General features: G+C 45.4%; 2 protein-coding genes across 3 annotated transcripts in view; both read left to right on the forward strand.

Annotated features, from left to right (window-relative positions):
• The first annotated feature begins 605 nt into the window (after positions 1 to 605).
• Positions 606 to 15,059, forward strand: LOC142891631 (casein kinase I-like). Of its 2 annotated transcripts, none has more exons than XM_076031299.1 (11): positions 606 to 757; positions 6,071 to 7,065; positions 7,724 to 7,793; positions 8,859 to 9,007; positions 9,101 to 9,335; positions 9,601 to 9,686; positions 10,892 to 10,976; positions 11,141 to 11,289; positions 12,078 to 12,158; positions 12,518 to 12,624; positions 13,357 to 15,059. In XM_076031299.1, exons 2-11 carry the CDS (start codon positions 6,781 to 6,783, stop codon positions 13,409 to 13,411), a joined length of 1,302 nt encoding a protein of 433 aa, XP_075887414.1. In that variant the 5' UTR covers positions 606 to 757; positions 6,071 to 6,780; the 3' UTR covers positions 13,412 to 15,059. The 2 variants fall into 2 exon arrangements, with proteins under 2 accessions (XP_075887414.1, XP_075887415.1); XM_076031300.1 differs by having other exon boundaries at positions 11,144 to 11,289.
• Positions 15,060 to 16,571: 1,512 nt separating this feature from the next.
• The window catches only part of mfsd12a (major facilitator superfamily domain containing 12a), a 13,263-nt gene continuing 4,954 nt past the window's right edge, over positions 16,572 to 24,880 (forward strand). The window contains exons 1-9 of the mRNA XM_076031298.1: positions 16,572 to 16,791; positions 18,716 to 18,835; positions 20,252 to 20,462; positions 20,537 to 20,666; positions 22,059 to 22,292; positions 22,429 to 22,521; positions 23,752 to 23,844; positions 24,146 to 24,316; positions 24,408 to 24,502. Coding sequence (XP_075887413.1) covers positions 16,644 to 16,791; positions 18,716 to 18,835; positions 20,252 to 20,462; positions 20,537 to 20,666; positions 22,059 to 22,292; positions 22,429 to 22,521; positions 23,752 to 23,844; positions 24,146 to 24,316; positions 24,408 to 24,502 — 1,295 coding nt within the window. The 5' untranslated portion in view covers positions 16,572 to 16,643. The remainder of the gene's footprint in view (positions 16,792 to 18,715; positions 18,836 to 20,251; positions 20,463 to 20,536; positions 20,667 to 22,058; positions 22,293 to 22,428; positions 22,522 to 23,751; positions 23,845 to 24,145; positions 24,317 to 24,407; positions 24,503 to 24,880) is intronic.

Genomic DNA, 24,880 nt, shown 5'->3' on the forward strand with positions numbered 1-24,880 from the left:
CTAAGCCCAGAGACACAGCCCAACTATGCAGCTGCCTCGGTAAGGAGAAGCCAAACATCACACACCTTCTCATTCAATTTTTTTTATTTTATTTTTTAAATCTTTACAACTTTCTACACTGCAGATAGACATTGAAGACATCAAATATATGAGCAAGATATATGTAATTATGCAGCAAGGAAAAACACGTTCAATAACTCTAAACATACTTTTTATGAAAGGCGCCTATTTTGAAGAATTTCAGTATAAAAGGTGTTTGAGTTATTTTCCACTTTTACTGTTTCCTACATAATTCCATGTGCCTTCATATATAGTTTTGATGCCTTCAGAGAGAAACTGCAATGTCAATAGTCATGAGAATGAAAGAAAAGACAATGAATTCATAGAGTGAGTCCAAACGTTTGACTGTTAGTGTATATAAACGCAATGAGTTTTTTGAAACAATAATAATGATTATTTATTTTTATTTTTTTTTTTAAATAAAAAACTTTCTCTACAAATCAAAGTGTGCGTGTCTCTCTTTTGTGGACACTTGTACTAACGCGGACCCGCAGTAGCTATTCTCCAAGACAAGCTACGGCCTCTTCCTTGCGTTGGTGTCGCCGCACCTATCTTCATTTGCGTAAAATGCGTTGCGGCCACTGGTAAAGGCTCTTCAGCTGGTTAGCCAAACATCCACAGAAAGAGACATGAGCAGGAAAACGAGTCGAAGAAAACAAGAACAGAAAAAATAGCTTTCGTACACACATCTGTCTAGGTAGGTTGACATTTATTTTGTACTTATTTTTTAAAAATCTTGTTTAATTCGGTGATCCGGCTGCGTTTATGAATGAGTGGCTATGTCTGTGGTCAGAATTTCAGCGTTACTTAGCCCACAGTGGCTAGTTAGCCCGCTAACATGTTAGCTATTTCAGGTTATTTTCTTCTCGCTGCTACGAGCTAAGGAGCTACCTGTTGTGTTCTAACAACAATCTGTCTCAATCAGAACCACATTCTTTTCATTTTTGCTATTTCAAAGTTGACTTGTTGTTCACGGAAACTGTCAAGCTTCACTGGGAGCCCAAACATTCAAACTACTGTGGCCTAAACCTAACTTCCTGCGTCTCCCCCCCCCCTGCGCGAGTCTTTGGTGGATATTCTGTAAGGCCAAATAAGTTTGTTTTCATTCAACAGAACACGAAACAAGGTCAAATGGAGACTGACTGTCGGCGTATTGACGTTAAACCACGTCGCTGTTGTTTACGAATCAATTTGCTTGCAGTCGTTTTTTTTTTTTTTTTTTTTTTTTTTTTTTTAGCAACGTTAGCTCTGCGACCTAACTCGAGGTGCCGTGGTCGTGGAGCTAAGCGATCCTCTCGGCGTTTTTTTGGGGAAAGAAAATATGGTCAAAGTTGGCGGCTTGTGATAAACTTGAATAAAAGTGCATTGCACAATTTCCCCCATTTTGCCGTTGATCTCCTTGCTCCTGCCGAAGTCTCGTCTCAAACGACTCCGAGGCAGTGCAGCGATGTGTGCAGCAGTGTGGGTGTTGGGACAAGGCCATGTTAGTGCATCCCTGCGCCTTCTGTCCCCTGCAAATCACAACACAAGCTCATACTAAATGATGTTATAGACTCTGAGGAAAACAGTATTTGTATATGTATACAATATTTCACAACTCTGTGGTTAATTTGTTTGTTAGAAACTCAAGCAAAGAGCCTAAATTTGTTTTTTTGTTTGTTTTTTAGTTTAGAAAACCCTGCTTATCCCTGCCTCTGCACGGTTTGACTGTTTTTTTCACATCTGCTTTGGTTGTTTGTTGTACATAGATTGATTTGGGTGTTTATAACGACTGTAACGTTTATTTTTTTTGTACTTTATTAGTGTAGTTTCCCAATTTGGGATCAATAAAGTACATCTATCTATCTATCTACATGGTGTATGTTTCTGTATATGCCATTTAACAATATGAGCCATGGTCGACACCACATCCATGGTAACGTTGATAGACCTTTTACTCAAAAGGCATTAAAGCAAGTGAGAGGGAATATTGGAATGCTCAGGTATGAGTGATGCCAATCCGCTGTATGCCTGAAATGCGTCATCATTTAAACAAACAGAATATTTCAATAGATTTTGTGTCGTGCAAAATTAAGCTTCCAATTAGGGACTTAGGTTTTTGTTCAACCAGGGTATGCAATAATTTTAATCTTGCATTTTTGTCCCCACGTGTTCTTAATGGTTTTCATTGTATTGTAGCTTGCCTGTTTTATTAATTAACTTGCAATCTTTTTAGGTTAAAGTTTGAAAGGGTTTGGTCAAAAAAAAAAAAAAGCAGCATTTCAGAGAAACTGCTGCAGCAGATGTTGTCTTTCGAAGATAGTGTGAGTGTGTTGTGCCAGTTGCTAAGTAATACGGCACACGTTTCCAGACCGTGTCCTGCCGAGGGTGAACTCTGTCAGCTGTGAGGCAACACGCACTTAGTGTTTTGTGGTGCTTGTGTCCTTTCATCGTAGTTATATTATATGAATTGATTGTGTGTCACAGTCCTTAAATGTGAATTCATGTGCGCGTCCTGCGAACACACTTTCCAGTCGGCGTGAGAAACTGTGAATGAGAAGCGGTGAACTGGGATATTGTCTTAAGAAAATATTTGACCACGTGATAACAATCACCTCGTTTGTGAACAGTGTCGGCTCGTCGTGTGTTGTCATGATCAGATGTCCTACATTTGATTTGCTGCGTTGAAGAAGCAACAAACCAGCCTCAGGTGCGCCGCTGCCAGCCGCCTGTCTTTATCAAATGAGATGAAAAGAGATATCTATCGCATCTCAGGAGAGGCCACCTGCGAAATGCGTGCACACCATCATCACCATCTCACAATCATATTCAGCGTCACGGGCTTAGGTTTTGAACACGCAAGCGCGACCGTTTCCGAGCCTATGCCTTAGCGGAGGCTGAAGATGTGTCGGGAGATATTCTGCTGGCAGCGTTCATTGTACTGTGGCTTGGCTAATGATCTGACACAGGCCTCTGTGGGAGGAAACACACCGTTTGACCTTCCACAGAGGATGTGATTAAAGATACCTGCTTTCAGCAAAGAGAGAAAAGATTAACTGCAAAACGGAATCTGGTTCTAACAATTCTCAGAAGCGTGCAAATCGCATTGCTGGCGGCCTAATTTCCGAACTCAGCCGGTCACGGCTCCCGCAAACTTGATGTTTGCGCGTGAAAGCTTTCTCTCTCACAGTCGAGGGAACTGCAGAACGTCAACCTGACTGAATTCAATTCAATTAAGTTTCAGTAAATGGTTCAGTATTGGCTTGTGAGCATGTGATCAGTTTTGTCAACACAGTGGGCTTTGTCTCGGTGGTTTCCGCCCGCTCGCTGTTGTCCTTCCTTTCTTTGTTGCGTGTGTGAAATAATCACAACTCGCTTATTTGTCGTTTTCCCTTTTGTGTGGCGGCGTGTTATCGTGAAATTGACCGCAAGCGTTCAAGTGTAGGAAAAATGTTTGGCTAGGGGAACTTTTCACTTGATTATTTTTCACGTCCCAAGTTCAGCGTCGCGAACAACAGTAGAGGAGAAACATCTCCTGTAATGAGAAGAGCTTGTTTTATCAGGACGTTGTCAGACGTTGCCTGAGCTTCTTGGTTTAAAACTAGACCTGTAGAGTTACTTTTTTAACACATTTTTATTTTATTCACTATTCTCTAAACGGCTATTTTAGCTGTACGAGCAGTTTGGCTGTTATTTAAAACGCAGTTAAGAGTTTCAGGCTCTATCCAGCCTGGAGGAGGTGAAGAACTGGCTGCCCGTTTGCCTTTGAAACGGCTTCTAATTTGGAAAACAAGCACAGTGAACTGAGCCTGGTCTGAAAATTGATGCTCCTCCAACGATGACGATTTCTTCAACCGTGCATTTTTTTATTTTTTTTTTGACAGAAGCCGAGGAGGCCGTGCTTGGTTCTTTCTCAGTCGCTGACCACTTCCTTTGTGCTCTAAGTCACTGAACAGCGAGCGCCTATTGAGGAGGAACAGCGTGGCTGTGTGATAACCAGCAAACGTGTTTGTGTGTACATGAGATGCACGGGACAAACTGTGACGTGTGCGAATGAGAGAGGAAGACGGGAAGCAGGAAAGAGTCAGAGTTGCATCAGTTTCATCAGTAGACAAGAAGAAGGTGGATCAGTGGAATTGTCTCTGTTGGTGTTGTCAGGTGTCTCAAGCTGCATTGTTTCATAAAAGTGAAAGTGAATCATCTTCAGTTGTATCAGTGTGTTGTGACGTGTTCACTGCTGACACTGCAGAGTTTTTTTCATGCTGCTGTGATCACTCAGAATGGATCTGATAATTGCAGAGGCCAGTGGACGTATCGGCTCCCCTTGCTTTGCTGTCTTGGTTGAGTTTTTCCATCAGTAGCTTCCACCGGTGTTCAGTTAATACCGACTGCAGGGCTCTGTAATCTGCCCTCTATTGGCGTCGCCAGTGTGTGTGTGTGTGTGTGTGTGTGTGTGTGTGTGTGTGTGTGTGTGTGTGTGTGTGTGTGTGTGTGTGTGTGTGTGTGTGTGTGTGTGTGTGTGTAAGAGCAGGTGCATTTAATATTATGCAATGCAGATCGGTTGCGCTGCATTCCTCAGCATGTCTGATATTGATTCTGATTTTATTTTGTTCACTTCATTTTGCAGTACGCCTTTGACATGCGCTTCAGTACATGGTGCTGATCCTATGAGTTGAAAGTCTTTTCTTTCATTCTCATGACTGTTGGCATTGTAGTTTGTCACTGAAGGCATCAAAACTACGTGTGAACACGCATGGAATTATGGAGGAAACAATAAAAGTGTCAAATAACTCAAACACGTTTTATATGCCAACTTTTATAAAAAGCTTTTATTGAAGGTGTTTTTCTATGCTGCATAATGACATATATCTTGCTCATATATTTGATGTCTGCAGTGTCTGCAGTGGAGAAAGTTGTAAAGATAAAGGAAAAACATTGCATTGGATAGTGTCTCCAAACGTTAGACTGGTAGCAGGGATGCAAATGATCAATTAATTCATGAATCGTTAGTTGATTGATGTTATCGATCAATTAAACCATTAATTGATAAGCGGACATTTTTCCAGAGAAGCTAAATTTCACAATGAAAAATGTTTAAGGAAGACATTATTGAACCCTTCAATCATGTTGAGGGTCCAATGTGATGCGTTTTTACATAAGAGAACAGTAAACAGTGATCCTCTGACTTCGAGTTGACTTCTAATGGGTTATATTTCAACTTTTTCTGCGAACCTGTTCTAGGTATATTATGACCATCTCAGTATCTACAGGTGAATTGCTCTTTCCCGCCACTCCACTGTCATAATGATATCAACTACCCGTGTAAAAAATGTTTCATTCATTATGACTAATTGAATTTAATCGATTCTCAACCGACAATTAAACCATAATCGATTTAATGGTGGCGATTTTGGACAAAAAGCATTTTTTTTCTCTGAAAACTCGATTTTCGATTTCGATAGCTAGGGTTAATCTTGTTAAATATGCCACAAAAACGGGACAAGTGCATGTGGTACGCGACTTCGGAAAAAATAAATATTTACTAACAGGCAGTGGCGAGGGCAGGATACCGAATCACTTCCTGGTTTTGACATATGCGGTAGCTAGGGTTGCGAGTAAACAAAGGTAGCCAGTTAACAGCTTCTCGAGGATGGAGGAGGACTACGGTGGCCTGGAGGCGCCAACCCAGAAGCAGGAGAGAGGAAAAACGATTTTCAGATTTTCTTCTTTTTAACATCTTCTTGACTAAAAAAAATAAATAAATCGGATTTCGATTAAAAATCGATTAATCGCACAGCCCATATTGCGACTAATTTAGTTTAATCAATTAAATTCTTAAACGACAATTAATCAAAAAAATGATCAATTGTTAACATCCCCGAATGGTGGTGTGTATATGTATATATATATATTTTTATAGGTCAACATGTGGATGACGTGCGCAAGTAGAGATGGTTTTTAAAGTTTTCTTCGAGTCTTGAACATTAGTTTTGCAGTGATTTTGCAGTGATTTTGTCTGTGTTTCCCACAGGTGGTGCGTGGACAGCAGGCACACAGCGACCCTCCCACTCAGATGCGACGGCCTCCTCCTCTGTGTCTCCAGGCTTTCCGTGTTGCCAGAGCCCAGGCAACGTGTGGATGCTCCGCGGCCGACAGCAGTCCACTCGGCATCGGGCAGTTTGCAGTGAAGAGGAGCGGCGTCTGAATTAGTGCCCGGCAGAATCAGTGTCTGAGCCGAGCGTCGTCCCGGGTGCAGCGGAGGCCTGCAGCTGTTGTCATGGTGCTGTGCTGTGTCTGTGTGTGAAGCGTGCGCAGCCTCTCACTCCTTCGTATAGCATGACAGCGTATGGTTAGCAGCGCGTGGCGACAGCTCTGGCCATCGTCCTGCCCTTCACCACCTCTGGCCCCTACAAGGGGGTTTACACTTGTTTGTACCCACTGGCCCCTCCTTCATCTTTTCTCTTCTTTTTCTTTCATTTGATCACCTGCCCATCAATTCAGCCAGCTGTTGAACACCATTTGAGTCCATCAAGCACGCCTGAGTGGCCTTCTGTTCGGTCTTTTTCATCCCCAAAGCCGTCGCGAATCTTCAGTGCGGATCGACTTCCCACCGCTGCTCTGCAAAGCAGCACCTCGCCGAGGTCACGTCAAGACAGTCGAGCCGCAAGGCCGTCCTTTTGGTGCTTGCTTTAGTTGCATGGAACCGGCTTAACCGTGGAGAGGCCAGGCTACCACAAACTGATGGACTTTGACAAGCGGGGAGTTGGGGGAGGGGGTGGAGGCGGAGGTGGAGGAGGCGGAGGAGGCGGAGGCGGCGGTGGGAAAGGGGAAACGGAGGAGGGGAAGAGGATGTCTGCAAAGACAGGAAGTCGCTCGGGCCACGGCGGACGGAGCGCCGGCTCCAACTCGGGAGTTTTGATGGTGGGACCAAACTTCCGGGTGGGAAAGAAGATCGGCTGCGGGAACTTTGGAGAGCTGCGGCTGGGAAAGAACTTGTACACCAACGAATATGTGGCCATCAAACTGGTAAGGCTTTGTGTTTCTCACCCGTTGTCTCTTCTCCTGACTGACTCCACACTGTGGCTACAAAGAGACTTTTTTTCAGAAACATTCTAGATTTTTTTTTTTTTTTTAACCATGTCTTAGTCAAGGCATGGGCAAACTACAGCCCGGGGGCCATATGCGGCCTGTTAAGCTTTTTAATCCGGCCCGCCAAACTTGAAGAAATTATATTAATAATTAATAAATTTGCTGTTTTTCATTCGTTTTAGTAATTTAACAGTCATTTCAATAAAGAGCGAAACAGACACTGGTTTTATTATAACGCTGTCCTCCTATGAGGTGGCTCACCACAGCACTCCATCCATGTGCTGCTGCTCCGCTACCCCCCTCTGGCACATTATACAACCAGTCAAACAGTTTGCCCACCTCGGGACTGGAATATGTTGATATTTTGAATAGATGGATCCTTACTGGTAAACTGGAAAACACATTTGGGACGAGTCCAAAGTAGCAAAGGATTATGTAATAGAAAACATCATCAGTCAACATCATCAAAGAATGTGTTTAAAATAATCGCTTTGTCACTTGTCAGTGGTCCAAAGTTGTTATTTCATCCATCATTTATTCCGTGTGAACTTACAGCCGTGCCAGAAAACCTCAGTTTTGCCATTGTGTTTTGCAGGAACCCATCAAGTCGCGAGCGCCGCAGCTCCACCTTGAGTACCGCTTCTACAAACAGCTGGGAAGTTCAGGTGAGGAGCACCGTGTTGGAGAAGCAGCAGGACAGACAGAGGAGGCCTTCACTCAGGGTGCACTGGGGAACTGTGGTACGGTGTCCCTGTAAGGACATCCTCAGGTGTCAGGCTTCAGTCTGAAGGTGTGAGCTCTCAGCGAGACCTGTGTCAGGCTTCAGGAGAACCAAAGCTGTCAGATGTATGACTGCATGAGGTGTTGCTGAGACCTTGTGTCTTTTCATCTGAGACTGTTCTGAATTGTGAACCCAACTGCGGTGCTGCTCATGTTTGATTGGGCCTGAAACCCAATCAAAGTTGCTGTTGTGTTTATTTAGAAATGACAGATGGGAAACAGAGACTTCCTTTAAGGTTAAATGTGACTCAACAGTACAGCGTCATGAGGCCTTTAATTCACACACTGGCTGCCTTTCCATGACGGTCTTTAGCAAAATAAAAGCCATATTTCTAAAAAAAGAAAAAAAGAAAAATTTGAAGTACAATTTTGATTTGCAGGTTTTTCCATTAAATTCTCGTTAAAATCTCGTCCTGAGAGATTTGACTCTCTGTGATTACTCGCAAAAAACTCCTCCGTCCAATCATAATGCAACATTTTCACTGGTCAGTGAACTGGTCACGTGACCCCGTACGTCACGCCTTGGACATGTAAATGCCAAAAAAAAAAAAGTGTTTCCATGACACTTTTGTGATGTACTTGCACCTCTGTATGGATATATGTGGAAAAACCACCTGATGAGAGAATCAAAACTGAGAGGTTTTTCCAAGTTAAAGTGTTTCCATCATTAGTTTTTATGGCCATGTTTAGGTTTTGCACAATTCTAGGGGTGATGGAAACGCAGCTACTGATCCAAAACTCGATTGAGTTTCAAAATGGAAGTGGATCAAATGGAAGCAGTCCTGGTTCTTCATCATCATCATAGGAAGTCATAGCTTGAACCTGATGACTCTTTAAGGAGTCTTTGATCCAACTTAAACCCTAACAGCATTTGTTCATGAGTGCCTGTTCTGTTCATAATCCATGTGTAATATTTCTACTTGCTACTCTGTGTGTCCATGTGCATCCAGAGGGCGTCCCCCAGGTCTTCTACTTTGGACCTTGTGGGAAATACAACGCCATGGTTCTGGAGCTGCTGGGGCCCAGCTTAGAAGACCTCTTTGACCTCTGTGACCGCACCTTCTCTCTAAAGACTGTACTCATGATAGCCATACAACTGGTAAGCCAAACATAGAGAGACATCAACTCCCCGCCGTGGAGTCCACGGCTGATTTATTTATTTATTTACTTATTTATTTCCGGTCCCGCTCAGATCACTCGGATGGAATACGTCCACACCAGGAGCCTGATCTACCGAGACGTCAAGCCAGAGAACTTCCTGGTGGGCCGGCCGGGCTCCAAAAGGCAACACACCATTCACATCATCGACTTTGGCCTGGCGAAAGAATACATCGACCCGGAGACCAAAAAACACATCCCGTACAGAGAGCACAAGAGTCTAACTGGAACCGCCAGATACATGAGCATCAACACACACCTGGGGAAAGGTGAGCAGTGGTCAGCACATTGCATTCGTACCACAGCAGTGCAAGTCGTGTCACGCTGCAAACAAGTATTGCGGGAACACGACCGACATGCGGAACCCCCGCTGGCACCTGGGATTGTAAATCCTGCGCACTGTATTTTTGGGGCCTTTGCAGTTCTGCAATATTGAAATGAGCATGCTTGTTTTTTTAATGGGTGCCAATTCTTGTCTTTGGAGGTTCACTGCCAATGCACACCTGTCATTTATTTTGTGTTTGACCCTTTCAGAGCAGAGCAGGCGGGACGACCTGGAAGCCCTGGGCCACATGTTCATGTACTTCCTGCGGGGCAGTTTACCCTGGCAGGGCCTCAAGGTGAGGGAGCACCCACAAAGCACCCAGTCGCTTTATCTCTCCTGCTGCTCTCCTCTCAGACCTGTTGAGTCACCAGCTGCGTCTCCATCACCTCTAGAATCCAAACCTAAATATGGCCATAATAGAAACTGGTGATGGAAACACCTCCACTTGGAAAAACCTCTCAAATATGGCTGAACGGTTTTGATGCTCTCATGAGCGTCCAAATCCATATAGAGCAGGGGTGTCAAACATACGGCCCGCGGGCCGGATCAGGCCCACAAACAGTTTTTTTTCCAGCCCACGTGATGATTTTGCAAAATATAAAAACTGCAGTTTATCCATGAAAGAAAGTGCTGTTCTAAATGTGTCCACTTGGTGTCGCAATATCGTTTTTGCTTCGCAAACAAACTCAATACTGAGGCTGAGCAAACCGGCACAAGTACAGCCATGCACGTCTCCTGTTGGCTACCCTCAGTACCCCAAATATTACTGTCGAAACGGACAAAGTTGATGCAGAGCAGTGTTGCCAACTTGGCGACTTTCTCCCCCCAAAAAGCCGCTATTCTCCCCATAGCGACTTTGTTTTTTTTGTTTTTTTTTGTTTTTTTGTCAAAAGCGACTAGCGACAAGTCTAGCGACTTTCAGGACAGCCAATAGCGACTTTCCTTACTGAGGAGTTGGCAACACTGATGCAGACTGCAGAGTGCTCAAAGAACAGGAACAAAGAAAACAACTGCAAGTTGTTGTTATTTTTTACCTTATTATTCACATACCATGATTTTAGCGGTCCGGCCCGCTTGGGAATACATTTTCCTCTATGTGGCCCATGATCCAAAATGAGTCTGACACTTTAACCCTAACCCTGGTCTAGAGGAATATAGCAAAAGTGTCATGGAAACACTTTCTTGGCATTGACACGCCAGCAGACGTGACGTCACGTGACCAGTTCACTGACCAGTGAAAATGGCTCGTTATGATTGGACGGAGGAGGAGGAGACGGAATATTTTTTACAAGTAATCCAAGAGAAAAATGTAAGAACCGTTCTGGACAGCAAACAACATGGAGAGTTGAGACTTAGTAAGGGTCTGGCGGGACGAGCTTTGATGCAAACATCCGCAAGTCGCAGTTGTACTGTGTCGGCATTTTGGAAATGTATCTTTTACTTTGTGCCACACTGTCATGGAAACGCAGCGAATGACTTCCTTCCCTGTGCCGTCTCCAGGCTGACACCCTGAAAGAAAGATATCAGAAAATCGGAGACACAAAGAGGGACACGCCCATCGAGGTGCTGTGTGAGAGCTTCCCAGGTTGGTTTGTTCACCCACAAGGAGCAAAAGCGTGCGGACGTTCGGCGTCATGTCACGGTGGCGTATGTTGATCGTTCCCTTCTCATGTCTTTTGCGTGTGTGTTTTATGTGTGTGTGCCACTCGGGTCTGTCTGTCTGTCTGTCCGCCTGCGTGCGTGCAACAGAAGAGATGGCCACCTACCTGCGGTACGTGCGCCGACTGGACTTTTTTGAGAAGCCGGACTACGACTACCTGAGGAAACTCTTCACGGACCTGTTCGACAGAAACGGATACATCTTTGACTACCAGTATGACTGGACTGGAAAGCCACTGGTTAGTGTGGAGTGGAGGTGGAGGTTCAGTCTTCTTTGCAAACTTTACCACTGGGTTTCGTGAATTTCTCCATCTATCTATCATTTATCACTCTATCTATCTATCTATCTATCATTTATCACTCTATCTATCTATCTATCCATCCATCATTTATCACTTATCATTTAATAGTTAACTATCATTCATCATTTATCTCTTTATCATCCATCTATCTATCTATCTATTACTTATCTATCATTTATCCATCTATCCATCTATCTATCATTTATCACTTATCTATCATTTAATAGTTATCTATCATTCATCATTTATCTCTTTATCATCTATCTATCCATCATTTATCACTCTATCTATCCATCTATCTATCTATCACTTATCTATCAATCACTTATCTATCATTCATCATTTATCTCTTTATCATCTATCTATTTATCATTTATCACTATCTATCCATCTATCTATCATTTATCTATCACTTATCTATCAATCACTTATCTATCATTTATCATTTATCGCTCTATCATCTATCTATCTTTCTGTCTATCTATTATTAATCTCTATCATTTATCATTTATAATCATTCATTAATCATCCATCGATCTGCTGCTTCCCTCAAAATTAAAAACCGTGTACAACAAGTTGAAATTCTTGTGATGGAAGTTTTCAAACGACACAGAGACAAGTGTTGAGTTTGTTGCTGCTAACTCACTGACGACAAGGACTAATGAAGTTGGTTGGAATATATTGAGTTTGCGCCCTCGTGTTAACCACGCTGCTGTGATTTCTAGCCCACGCCTATTGGACCCGTGGCGAGCGATGCCCCGCTTCAGACGAGCAACCGTGAGAAAGCACCACAGACCAAAAATCAGGTGAGCTCTGTCGTTCTGGAATGTTGCTACAACTGATGTTCAATCTGTCGAGCAGTGAAATAACTCAGGAACTGACTGGATGGACACAAGCAGGGGCTCCTCTATGGGACTTTTACATGTATCTGGTGTTGGTTTGAGGCGTGGGCCAAGAGAGAACGTCTTCTTTCTTGGCTGTCTTTACATTAAATGAACCCTGCTCCCTAGATCAGACAGGAGGTATGATGGTCTGTAGCTGCAGTGTGCAGTGGATGAATCACCTGCATAACAACGTCAGTCGCAAGTCGTGTTCCACATTTTGATGCGACGTTGACTCACTGGAAGTCTTCCCTTCACTCCTATCGTCCACTGCTCTTTTGCAGGTAATTAACTCAACCAATGGGGAGCTGAACACAGATGACCCCACTGCCGGACACTCGAATGCACCAATCACAGCCAACGCTGAAGTGGAGGTTGCTGATGATACCAAGTAAGTGGGACGATAGTCAGACACGCACGTAGTGTGACGGCGAGGTCGAGTCTCCTCAGAGGAGCTACTGGGTCTGTGGTTCGCACTGGGGACGCGGACAATCAATCCATTATCAATGAATTGTTGATTAAGACTTTAATCCATTAAATTAAATTTTTCGCAATTAATTGAACATTTTTAGTGGCAGGAAAGAGCAATTCACCTGTAGATACTGTGGTGGTCACTGTAAAGAAACATGTCATGGATGGTCCCAGTAGCAGTCCACGGATCTGCCCTTTTTAGCCACAGCCACCTTGTGGCTTTCTCTGCAGCTTCGCTTGCGGACTGGATGGCTCTCTTCTTGGCCGCCCCTGTAACACCCAGACGACTGAGCGCTTTGCAGAGAGAGTGTCCTGCAAAGCCTCTGCAGCCAACCTCTGTGGGCTCATAGAATGTCCTCCAGCCCCTGCCCCGGCACTCCTCCACTAGTTCCTCATAATATACCTATGCATCGACACTTTACAAAGGCATTAAAATAATAAAATCAGTACATGGAATCATAGAAATTGAAGACAGCGAAGGCAATGCATGATAATTAATCAGATGTTAAAAGCAGTTCTAAAAGTGTGTGTGTGTGTGTGTGTGTGTGTGTGTGTGTGTGTGTGTGTGTGTGTGTGTGTGTGTGTGTGTGTGTGTGTGTGTGTGTGTGTGTGTGTGTGTGTGTGTGTGTGTGTGTGTGTGTGTGTGTTGCAGGTGCTGCTGTTTCTTCAAGAGGAGGAAGAGGAAAGCTCTCCAGAGACACAAATAATCAAGAGGAGAGAGAAGCTTCGCTTTCCTGCCTGGTCACCACCTCTTCTCGCTCCCCCCGCTCTCTCTCCCTTTCCTCTCTCTCTCCCTCCCTCTCTCTCCCTTTCCTCTCTCTCTATCTCCCTCTCTCCCTCTCCCTCTCTCTCTCTATCTCCCTCTTCATATAACCCTCATCATCCCCCTGCTTCCCTTTCGGCCCCTCCTCTTGGTGAGTGGGGCATGGGGAGGTGGGGAGGAGGCCCTGCTTTGGGTCGGCCGGACCAGCCGGACCCACCGGCTCAGCAGAACACGTCGACTGTTCTGCTCTACTGACTGCATAGAGACACAAGGAGCAGCAGCAGCAGCAGCACATTGGCTCCACTTGGTACCGCTGTGGCCAAGCAGCACCAGCGGTCCAGTTTGAAAGTGGGTCGCCGCCCCGCACCTACACACACACACACACACATACTGCTGTGAGGATCAATACTCGGCCAGCGGACCTTTTAATGGCCTCAGTCTGCCGAGTGGACCGGTCCAGAGGAGAACACAGCTTCTTCAAGTCCGAGAAGAACGCCAGAGAGGAGAGAACACAAGAAGGACGTCAGAACACACACACACACACACACACACACACACGCGCGCGCACACGCACACGCACACGCACACGGTCTCTCCAGCTCATCAGCAGGACTCCAAGGACACACAACAAAGACGCAGCTCTTGCACATTGTCGATAAAGTTTCTATTCCCTGGGTTCTGCGAAGAGACGCTGCCTGTGCAACGATGGCGCCCACGTCTCACTTCCTGTACCAGGTTGGGGGTGTGGGAAGGTTGGGGGGAGGGGGGTGGAGTGTCTCGGTGTCACTCGTCCGTCAGGATCTTTCACTCTCAGAGAGCAAAAGCGCTCACAACCACCACCAGACTCAAATTTTGTTTGAAAAAAGAAAAATTTGTTTGTGTGAAAACGTTGCTTTTCTTCTGTTTTTATTTGTAACTGAAAAAAAAAAAAAAAAAGACTTGCTGCCGTTTGGAACCTTTGTTTTTTTTCTTCTTTTTTCCTCCGTCTTTTTAAGTTGTTAAAAAAAAGTTTGTTTCGTAGCTTCAGTGTGTTCTTCAAAACGTTTTCTTTTTTTTTTTAAATAACTTGTATTTTAAATTTCTCTTTCTTTCCCCCTCCCTCCTTTCTCTTTGGGTTGGAGGATGGAAAGGCGGGTAACTCCATTAAAAACAAACAACCAAACAAAATAAAAATGAATTCTTATTTAAGAGAATGCTGTACAACGTCTCTGTGCCCCCACACCCCCACCCCATACTGTGTCATCATGCACCTGCATGGTTTTGCAATCACATGACAAGACTGTGGTTCTTCTGACTTTATTCCTACAAATTTGTTTCTGAATTCAATCATTTTTAATACTTTTTTTTTTAATTAAAATAATTAATTTTTATTTTTTTATTTTTTTTAAGTATTTGTCCCCGAAATCCCTGTTATCATATATGCTGACTCGGCACATTTACATGACTAGTCTAGTGAATTGCCCGTTTTTTTATGTGACCAAACTTTATTGACCCGGTAGATGAAGATGGGCGAACAGGAGTCACACGATGCAGGTGGGAACTGGAGTTCTCACGGGAATTCCAAGTGTCTCAATAATTCAGGGCAAGAAAAACATCTCTGAAAACCAGGATGATTTATTTATGCTTCAAAAAAAAAAGTTCAAAAATGTTTCCATCATTTCCTTCAGAACGACGTCGGGATCATTTTTAAATGGTCACACTTCTCTGGCTGAAGCAACACAGCAATGATGATAATCATGCTCTGGGATGAAAGGCAAATCTTTGCTTCAGTCTGAATACATGTGATGGGAGTACTGTTGTCAATTTGGGTCACTGGGAAATGAGATTGTTTAAAGAAAAGTTATTATTTTTAATTTTTTTTTTTTTTTTTTTAAAGAAAATTGATGCAAAAAAAAATAATCAATCAAATAAACACCTATCAATTTACTCCAATGATTTTAGGCTGCAACCAGTGGCACAGGTATATGCTGTCCTTCTAAACCAGGGCTGGGCAAACCGTTTGGTGGCCACATTAGGTTGTAAGACGTAACAAGGGGGCTGGAGCAGCAGGCTCCTCATAGGAGGAAAAAAATATGTAACCAAAGCAAAGTTACAACATCAGTGTCTTTGAAGATCCACGCTATTTAGGTATTTATTGAAATGACTCTGAAAACACTGGGAAAAAAATGGATGAAATAGTTTTGTTTTTTTTATGACTTGCTGACTATTAATATCATTTCTTAAAGTTCGGCTGAAGGGCCGGATTAAAACGCTTAAATGAGCGCAAATGCCCCCCGGGCCTTATTTTGCCCACACCTATTCTTAAACCTTTAAAATCTTGAGAAGGTACTCTGTACAATTTCAATTGTATTTAAATGATGATTTTTTTTTTTTTTTTTTTGTAAACCCGGAAGTCAGTGCCATGTGTCATTTAAAGATTATTCAAGGAGACAATAACAATTCAGCTGGCATATTTTAGCGCCATAGCGTTGTGAAAGGGTTGCGTTCAAAGCTCACGTAACAGCGGAAGTCTGTTGGCGCTGCGTTTTTTTTCACGTGAGGAAATGATAGCACGTCTGGCTCAGTCTGGCTCTCCCCCAACGCCCCTCATTGGTCGCGTAAAGCAAGAGAAGTTTCCTATTGGTCCACCAGCACTTCCTGCTTTCACATCGACGCAAGCGTTGTTGATTTGTTGATATCGGACAGTATTTACGTCTCCAGCTGTGTGCTTTACGGTCCCAGTCAGCTGAGGTAGCTGGAGGTTAGTTCAGGGGCGGTGGGAGAAACTCCTTCCAAAGGGCAACACCACCACTACCAGCTGCTGCTGCGATAAAAAGGTACAAGGAAAAGAAGAGAAGAAGAATAGAAAACTGGGCGTTTTGGGCGTCATTCCTCCGCCCTTGTTCCTCTTGGCTTCGGTTCAACTGTCACCTGATTAAAGAGGAGGAAATTGAAAGCGAGATGAAAGACAACATGTTGCGCTGCGAGCCGGGATAGCATTTAAAACAGCGGCAACCGCCACAAGAGCTCTCATAATACGAGGTGCGTTCAAGGACCGCCAGCAGCGGGACTGAGAGGAACCGAAACCGTTGCTGCGGCTGGATACCCGCTCCGCCCGCCATCCTTTTCTCGACTTTCTTCAGCGAACGACTCGCTAGGTTTTCTCCCGTCGTGCCGTCGTTGTTTCTGGAGGCGTCATGCCGGCCCCGGGGAGGCCCCTGCCCTCCGCGAGGAGGCTCAGCTACGCGGTGGGGCACTTTCTCAACGACCTGTGCGCCTCCATGTGGTTCACCTACCTGCTGGTCTTCTACCACTCGGTGCTGGGCTTCCAGAGCTTCTACGCAGGTGAGTGTGGAATCTGTAAACGCATCATCCACCGTGTACTCAGGCCACGGTATGATAATACTCCCCATTGACGCGAGTGATGGGTCGTTCGCCAACGGAACCGGGTCGAAGAGCCGAGTCGTTGAAGTGAACCGAAGAGCGCGTCCCTACTGGTTTTACATACTAGTGACATTAAAAAAATGAAAATAAAGAAAATAAAAGATATAGACAATGTGAATTAAGCATGTTAAGTTGTTGTGCATGTTTGTGAATTTATGTCGAATCAGCCGTTCGGCAAGGAAATCAGCTAAATCGGAAACCAGAAGGGACACAACACCGGCTCCTGATTGGGGAGCCGTTTGTTTGTGTTTGTTTGTGTGTTTTTCGGGAGCCGAACCGGAAAACGGGTCGATCCACTGGGGTGGCGCGAGGGTGGTTTGTTTTTGGTATTTTATTATAATTTTTATTTTATTTTTTTTGCACCACTGTGTTCCATGTCGAGTGTAGAAATAGTAAACATTTATTGTTGATATGAACATTAGTCATTAATTTTAGCACATAGTTTGGTCCCACTTGTGAGCAAAAACAACCACCAATTTTTTTTTTTTTTTTTAGTGAGACCAGTCAAAAGAAACGACTCTCTGAAAAGATCTGGAATTCCCATCACTAATTGACGTTACAATGAGAAGTGTTGATTGACCAGCGACACCCAGAACCTCATCAGTAAAAGGGACCTTTTACCTTTAAGATAGAAGGCGACACACACACACACACACACACACACACACACACACACACACACCACCGTGCTATCAGCTCGAACCCATGACTGATGAGTCCAAATCAAATATTCATTCATTGTCTGAGGTGGGCAAACTATGGCCCGGGGTGCAATATGTGGCCCGTCGAGCTTTCTAATCCAGCCCACCAAACTTGAAGATATGATATTAATAGTAAGTCATGAAATTGCTGTATTTCATCCATTTTTGTTTTCTATATTATTTCAATAAAGAGCCGAACACCGTGGGGCTTCAAAGACACTGATTTTGTTGTAACTTTGCTCCGGTTTATTTTCAATTGGCAATGAAGCAACATGTTTTCTACATATCCCATCATAGATTCTGCTGCTGCTCCGGCTCCTCTGTCACATTTTAGCACCCGTTGTGGCCCAACAGTCCTGGTTTAGCTCGTCACACACACCGGGCTTTGCAGCGTCATTCTGCCGATCAATGGGACATTGGTTGGAGGGATTTCCCCCGTCCTTGTTTTGAACCAAGTGTTTGTGTTTGCGTAATTTGTTCTGATGAGATGGACACAAGAAGAAATGCCTAACAATTCAATTACAGTCAAAGAACATTTCAGTTATTCATCGCCAAAGGAACTTGACAAGTTGACACATTCAATCAGTATCCTCAAACTGATGAAAGCCACTCTTGTGTGCACTATATTTATTTATTTGCTTTTATTTTGGAAATGCCTTGGGCTGCACGTCTTTGAACAGCAAGTTTTGCAGGTTTTTGGGGTTTTTTTGCGCTGCTGCGTGATCACTTCTGCTTCTGAGAAACTTAAGTTTGTTCCTGTTCATTACCCAGAATTCTCAGTCAGTCAGTCAGTAGTTATTAGTAATAAAACCATAACATGTTTGTCTACTCCGGTGTTTTTCAACCACTGTGACGCTGCACACTCCTGTATCGTGAACTAATGTCAGATTCTCCGAAATTTTCCAATTTCAGTTAATTGGTCTAATAAAACAAACTTTCCACGGTGGAGTGACTGTGCTATAAAAGTAATGCAAACCTGTTAAAAGATGCTGTTTTATATTTTTATGGTATTTTCAGCTGGTGGTGCGTTGTGGGATTTCTTTCGATGCAAATAAATGTGCCGTGGCTCAAAGAATGTTGAACCCCCCCCGAAAACCCCTGTACTATTTGTGTCTGTGGTGCAGGTGTGCTGCTGCTGGTGGGCCAGGTGGCCGACGCCATCTGCACCCCCGTCATCGGCTATGAGTCGGACCAGGCACCAGGCTGCGGCACCTACGGCAAGAGGAAGACATGGCATTTAGTGGGTGAGCCAATCACAGCGTCTTTTTACTCCCGTCAGGGCGTCGGATAGTTCCGATGTGTGTGTGTGTGTGCAACAGCACCGCTGCGGTCAGTGACACACACAGAAAATGCATGACGACATACGTGATGACACGTATGTGACTGTCAGCTGATGTTTTATCAGCGTTGGCCGTTTTGGGAAAGGGAAGGCTTTGGACTCTGCTCCCCGTTTGTGTGTTTTATGGCTCCCATTCAACTGGGAATGTTGGAAAAGGTTTATGAAGGTGTGATAACCCTGGCAAGCCAATGGAAAAAGCTTCTCAATGGCGGATTTTTCTTCTTTTCTTTTTTTTTACCAGCCTTTAATTGTGAGTTTATGAAGCGCCAGACAAGCAGCATCTCTCGCTGGTCTGGTTGTCTTCAATCAGCTCTGAGAGTCCAACCTCATGCAAATGTTTTTCAGTCAGACAGAAGAAGCAAAGCTCCGTTAGTTTGCAGACGCTTTCTCACAATATGGGTCTCTTGAATCCAGGCATGGGCAAACTACGGCCCGGGGGCCATGTGCGGCCCACTAAGCTTCTTTAATCTGGCCCGCCGGACTTGAAGTAATTATATTGATAGTCAGTCAGTCATAAAATAGCGGGATTTCCTCCATTTATTTCAGTGTTTTCAGAGTCATTTCAATAAAGAGCCAAACACTGCGCTGGGGCTGCAAAGACACTGATTTGGTTGCAACGCTATTGATTTTTAATTGATCCCACACATCCCATGATATATTTTCTCCCCCTGTGAGGTGGCTCACCAAAACACTCCATCCATCTGCTGCTGCTCCGGCCCCTCTGGCACATTTCAGAACCCATTGTGGCCCCACCAGTCAAAGAGTTTGCACCCCCCCCCCGCTCCAGAATATGTTGATATTTTAAAAAAAACAGGTCACTTTTATTATTGGTAAACTGGAAAACGCATTTATGTAGTGTAGGTTTATTTTGCTTGTGAGAAATAATCACTTCAGTGTGCTTCAAATCATCACTTTGTCACTTGTCAGTGGCCCAAAGGATTTCTTTCATCTTGTATTTATTTATTTTTATGAACTTACAGCCTGCCACAAAACTACCATTTATGCAATTCTATGTTGTAGGCTCAGGCACAGTAAATGGAGCTACATAACTGCTCCAAAGTGAAGGACAAGTCAGCAACTCAGCCCCAAGCAACGACAAAGTTGAAAGTTGCAAAGTTGTTGTTCAGTTTGTGTGTCAAACTATTTGACTTGGGTCATGTGACGGCAGTTTGACTTGGAAAGGAAACAAGCAGTTTGCTGAGTCACGTGTGTGTGTGTGTGTGTGTGTGTGTGTGTGTGTGTGTGTGTGTGTGTGTGTGTGTGTGTGTGTGTGTGTGTGTGTGTGTGTGTGTGTGTGTGTGTGTGTGTGTGTGTTTTCCAGGTACGCTGAGCGTGCTGCTCTCCTTCGCCTTCATCTTCAACGAGTGTCTGGGCTGCAGCTCCGCCACCCCGCAGTGGGCCAGCCTCACCTACTTCGTCCCCTTCATCATCATCTTCCAGTTCGGCTGGGCCGCCACTCAGATCTCACACCTGTCGCTCATCCCAGAGCTGGTCAGCTGCGAGCACGCCAAGGTGGAGCTCACTGCATACAGGTGGGTTGCACTCAGCCACACCCCCCGAGATCCCTGGTTCAGCCCATCACACTTGTGTGTGTGTGTGTGTGCAGGTATGCGTTCACGGTGATCGCCAACATCACAGTGTATGCCCTGGCTTACCTGCTGTTCCACGTCCAGGCGGGAGAAGATGACGACCCGCTCAGCGACAGCCTGGGACCTGCAGACATCCCCATCTTCAGGGTGAGGAGGAGGGGGGGAGGCAGAGGAGGAGGAGCCTAGACATGGGAGTAACATCATGTGATGATGACATGTCAGGATTTTTGCAGATGAAATGAGAAGAGCATATATATATATATATATAGATAGATAGCAGTGACCCAATCAAAACAGATCGGTGAGCCACGGGTTGAGAAACGCTAAATATAAGAGAGTATATATGAGAGGTCACATGGTGAAGTGGGTGTGACCTGTGACACGCATGGTTGACATGAATCACGGCAGTTAAAGAGGAACGAGGGCAGCGAGTGGGGAAAAGTTCAGAGTTGAGTTTTAAAAGTTGTCACCGCCGGTTTCAGAGCGACGAAGACGTCACTGAGCCGAGACACTAAGCCCAGTTTCCTTCTCCTGCATGCAAAGCTGCAACCCAATCAGTGTCTATGAAGCCCCACCAGGGTGTTGAGCTCTTTATTGACATGACTCCGAAAACACTGGAAACATGGAGGAAGTGCAGGTGTTTGATGACTCACTGACTATTAATATCATTTCTTCAAGTTCTGCGGGCCGCATTAAAAAGCTCAGCGGGCCGCATATGGCCCCCGGGCCGCCGCAGGTTGCCCACGCCTCTTCAAAACAGCCGACTTTTAGTAGATCAGTTATGCTCATTGTGTCGTCTTTCTTCATAGTTTCCATCTTTCCTGTTTGAAGAGCAGGGTTTTCTTTCTTAGCTTGACGTGGTTCAGCGGAGCTTCCGTCTTCCTCAGGTGTGTCCTGAGTGTCATGCGTGTCATGCGTGACGCGTCTCAACAGCTGCTGGTACGGAGGCGTGACGCGCTTGTCAGATTCGCTCAATCACTTTTAGTTTGCTTTGGAGACAATTCTCATGAAAACTAAAATGTTCCCAGACAAGACGGCACATCTTGGCTGATTTTCACGCAAAAGAATTCAAGATCTTTATTAAAGTGTTTATAATAGAGTGCAATGCAGAGATATGACCAAAGTTCTGCATTCCGACAGCAGATAACGCATGTTATTCACATAAATTTTCTTCTTCTCTTTGCGTTATTACACGTGTGTAATAACATTTGCATAATAACTGCTGTTATTATGCAAATGTCCTCAATGTGGGATCACTGAAGCCATTCGTTCATAAGCAGATGAGCGCCCTCTGGAGTCTGGATCTGTTCCAGGTTTCTTCCCACAGGGAGATTTCTCCTGGCCACTGTCGCCCTCTGCTGCTCTGGAGGCCCACTTGATTTTTCCTCTGATTGTACAAAGCTGCTTTGAGATGCTGAAATAAGTGTGTGTGTGTGTGTGTGTGTGTGTGTGTGTGTGTGTGTGTGTGTGTGTGTGTGTGTGTGTGTGTGTGTGTGTGTGTGTGTGTGTGTGTGTGTGTGTGTGTGTGTGTGTTGACAGAACCTGGCGCTGATCGTGCTCGGCATCGGCGCCCTCTTCTCCCTCCTCTTCCACCTGGGGACCAATGAGGGCAGGCGGGACCAGAGAGGAGAGGGGGAGGAGCCTGAGGAGGAGGAGGAAGGGGAGAAGGAGAAGGAGGAGGATGGGGAGCAGAAACCGCTGCTGCGTCGCCCCAAGAACCCGTCGGTGCTCCTGCAGTGGAAGTGCTGGCTGCGGCAGCAGTCCTTCTACCAGGCAGGGGGGCCGCCTTGATAAAACAGACCCAAAACAACAACAAACAACAACAACAAAAAAACTCTGATCATGGTGGTCTCATTCCCCCTGCTTGACATACGTGTCACTGTGTGTGTGTTGCTCTCTCTCCCTGCAGGTGGCGCTGCTCTACATGTCCACCAGGTTGATCGTCAACCTGTCGCAGACCTACATCTCCATGTATCTGCTCAACACTCTGGGTCTGCACAAGGTAAGAACAGCAGCAGCAGCAGTGGTGCACCTGCTCCTCTGGGGGGGCGGGGGGGTTATTAGCTGCGTTTCCATGGTAGTTTTTCGCAAAATGAAAGTGAAACTTCGACAAAGTACAACTGCGACTTGCTGGAGTTTCCATTGAATGGTTTGAAGCACATAAGGCGTAGTTGTCCTCAGATCTTGTCCCACGGGACCCCACTGTGAGGAGGAGGAGAGCGTTGAAACCTTTCAGCCATGAGAGGTTTTTCCAAGTGGCGTTGTTTCCATCACCAGGTTTTATGGCCATGTTCAGGTTTTGTGCAGTTCCAGGGGTGATGGAAACGCAGCTATAGTAGCAAAATTATTTGCAAATGCGTCTGAAATCCGTGTGTGAGTATTCACATCTGTGTGTCTGTATATATAACACAGATGGTTAAATGTCTGTAATGCCTTCACGAGTTGTAAGGCATTACAGCTCTTGATTCGCCGTCTTCACACGTGAATTTTACTACAATGTGTGAAAGATGCGTAGAGCGATGTGTAGAACGAGGAGTTGCCGTAGCAGCAATACAGCCTTCACACCACTAGTTGGTGGCGTGGAGCACCCAGTGATGTGATGCTGCTGTTGTGGGAGCGCTAGAGTCCCACATACTACATACTACCTACATAAGAACCCAGAAGAAGAACCCAGAAGAACGAAGGAGAACAGCCCAGAAGAAAAACCCAGAAGAACCAACCAGAAGAACCAAGGAGAAGAGCCCAGAAGAACCAAGGAGAAGAACCAACCAGAAGAACCAAGGAGAAGAACCACAAAGAACCCAGAAGAACCAAGGAGAAGAACCAAGAAGAACCCAGAAGAAGAACCAACCAGAAGAACAAAAGAGAAGAACCAAGAACAACCCAGAAGGACCAACCAGAAAAACGAAGGAGAAGAGCCCAGAAGAAGAACCCAGAAGGACCAACTAGAAGAATGAAGGAGAAGAAGGAAGAAGAACCCAGAAAGAACCAAGGAGAGGAACCCAGAAGAACCAAGAAGAACCCAGAAGAGGATTGTTGTGCTGGCCAACAGCTGTGACAGACAGCCCAAGCTAATTGGCACAGACTCCTCTTCGCATACACAGCTTTCAGATTCACATTTGCAAATCCTTTCGCTACAATCATGCTCCCATAGTCCGTCCCTCTTGCGCCACCTTGTGGAGACCTGACGTCATGCCTGCGGTTGTTTCTCTCTCCCTCCCTCCACCAACAGAAGTTCATCGCCACCATCCCTCTGGTGATGTACCTCAGTGGCTTCCTCTCCTCCTTCATCATGAAGCCGCTCAGCAAACTCATTGGGAAATGTGTAAGAAAGCACGCACACACACACACACACACACACACACACACACACACACACACACACACACACACACACAGAATTTGAATCTTTGAAACACTTTGACATGCAAAAGTAACAAGCGTGTTTCTCCTCTTCCTCCTTCTGCTCCTCCTCCTCTCCCTGCACTCCTCTCCTCCCCCACCTCATCCTTCTCCTCCTCCCCCTCCTCATCCTTCTCCTCCTCCCCCACCTCATCCTTCTCCTCCTCCTCCTCCTGCTCCTCCTCCTCCTCCTGCTGCTCCTCCTCCTCCTGCTCCTCCTCCAGCTCACCTACTTCGTGGGGCTGCTCCTCATCCTGTCCTTCGCCTGCTGGCTGCTGCTGGACGAGGACATGGGTGAGCGGGTGTACGGGGCGGCGGTGCTGCTGGGGGCGGGCTCAGCCACCATCCTGGTCATGTCATTGGCCATGACCGCCGACCTCATCGCCGACCAGACGGTGAGACGCCGAGCGGAGCCGCCATGTGCGTTTTGAAAAAAAAAACCCTTTCAGCGAGCGCTGAGTTGGTTTGGTTTTGTCGTCCCTGCAGCAAAGTGGAGCTTTTGTCTACGGAGCCATGAGCTTCACCGACAAGCTGGCCAATGGGGTGGCTGTCATGATCATCCAGGCCCTGCACCCCTGCTCGTCAGTACACACACACACACACACACACACACACTGGATCAGTGGAGGGCTGCCTTGCATTTCACCCCTATAGGCCATCAGTGACATCATATTTAGTCCACTCTAATTATTATACCTCGGTACAGCTGGAGAATCCACAGAGAATCGAAACTTCACACTCAGTAACTGAGGCCACTGATGGTGTCAACACCGACAGGAAAAGGCGATGTTCAGGGATTCCTCAACACAGTCTGAATGAGTCCAGCAACACTGAACTCCAAACGGCTCCAACAAACTCAACGTTGTCGCTGATTCTTACGAGACCAACGAGACGACAGCGAAACAAACTCTTGAATTATGAGGTTATTAAAGAGTTGAACATGTCGCTGCAGCTGCTGC

The sequence above is a fragment of the Nelusetta ayraudi genome, unplaced genomic scaffold (assembly GCF_046127955.1).
Source record: "Nelusetta ayraudi isolate G7.1 ecotype Tasmania unplaced genomic scaffold, CSIRO-AGI_Nayr_v1 ptg000033l, whole genome shotgun sequence".
In the NCBI taxonomy this organism is placed as follows: Eukaryota; Metazoa; Chordata; class Actinopteri; order Tetraodontiformes; family Monacanthidae; genus Nelusetta; species Nelusetta ayraudi.

What these genes read in the sequence shown, in the direction of transcription:
- LOC142891631 (XM_076031299.1), top strand. Translation starts at nt 6,781, where the DNA reads ATGGACTTTGACAAGCGGGGAGTTGGGGGAGGGGGTGGAGGCGGAGGT. An exon ending in AATATGTGGCCATCAAACTG is followed by an intron (nt 7,066 to 7,723) that starts GTAAGGCTTTGT and finishes TGTGTTTTGCAG; the next exon opens with GAACCCATCAAGTCGCGAGC. An exon ending in TACCCTGGCAGGGCCTCAAG is followed by an intron (nt 9,687 to 10,891) that starts GTGAGGGAGCAC and finishes TGCCGTCTCCAG; the next exon opens with GCTGACACCCTGAAAGAAAG.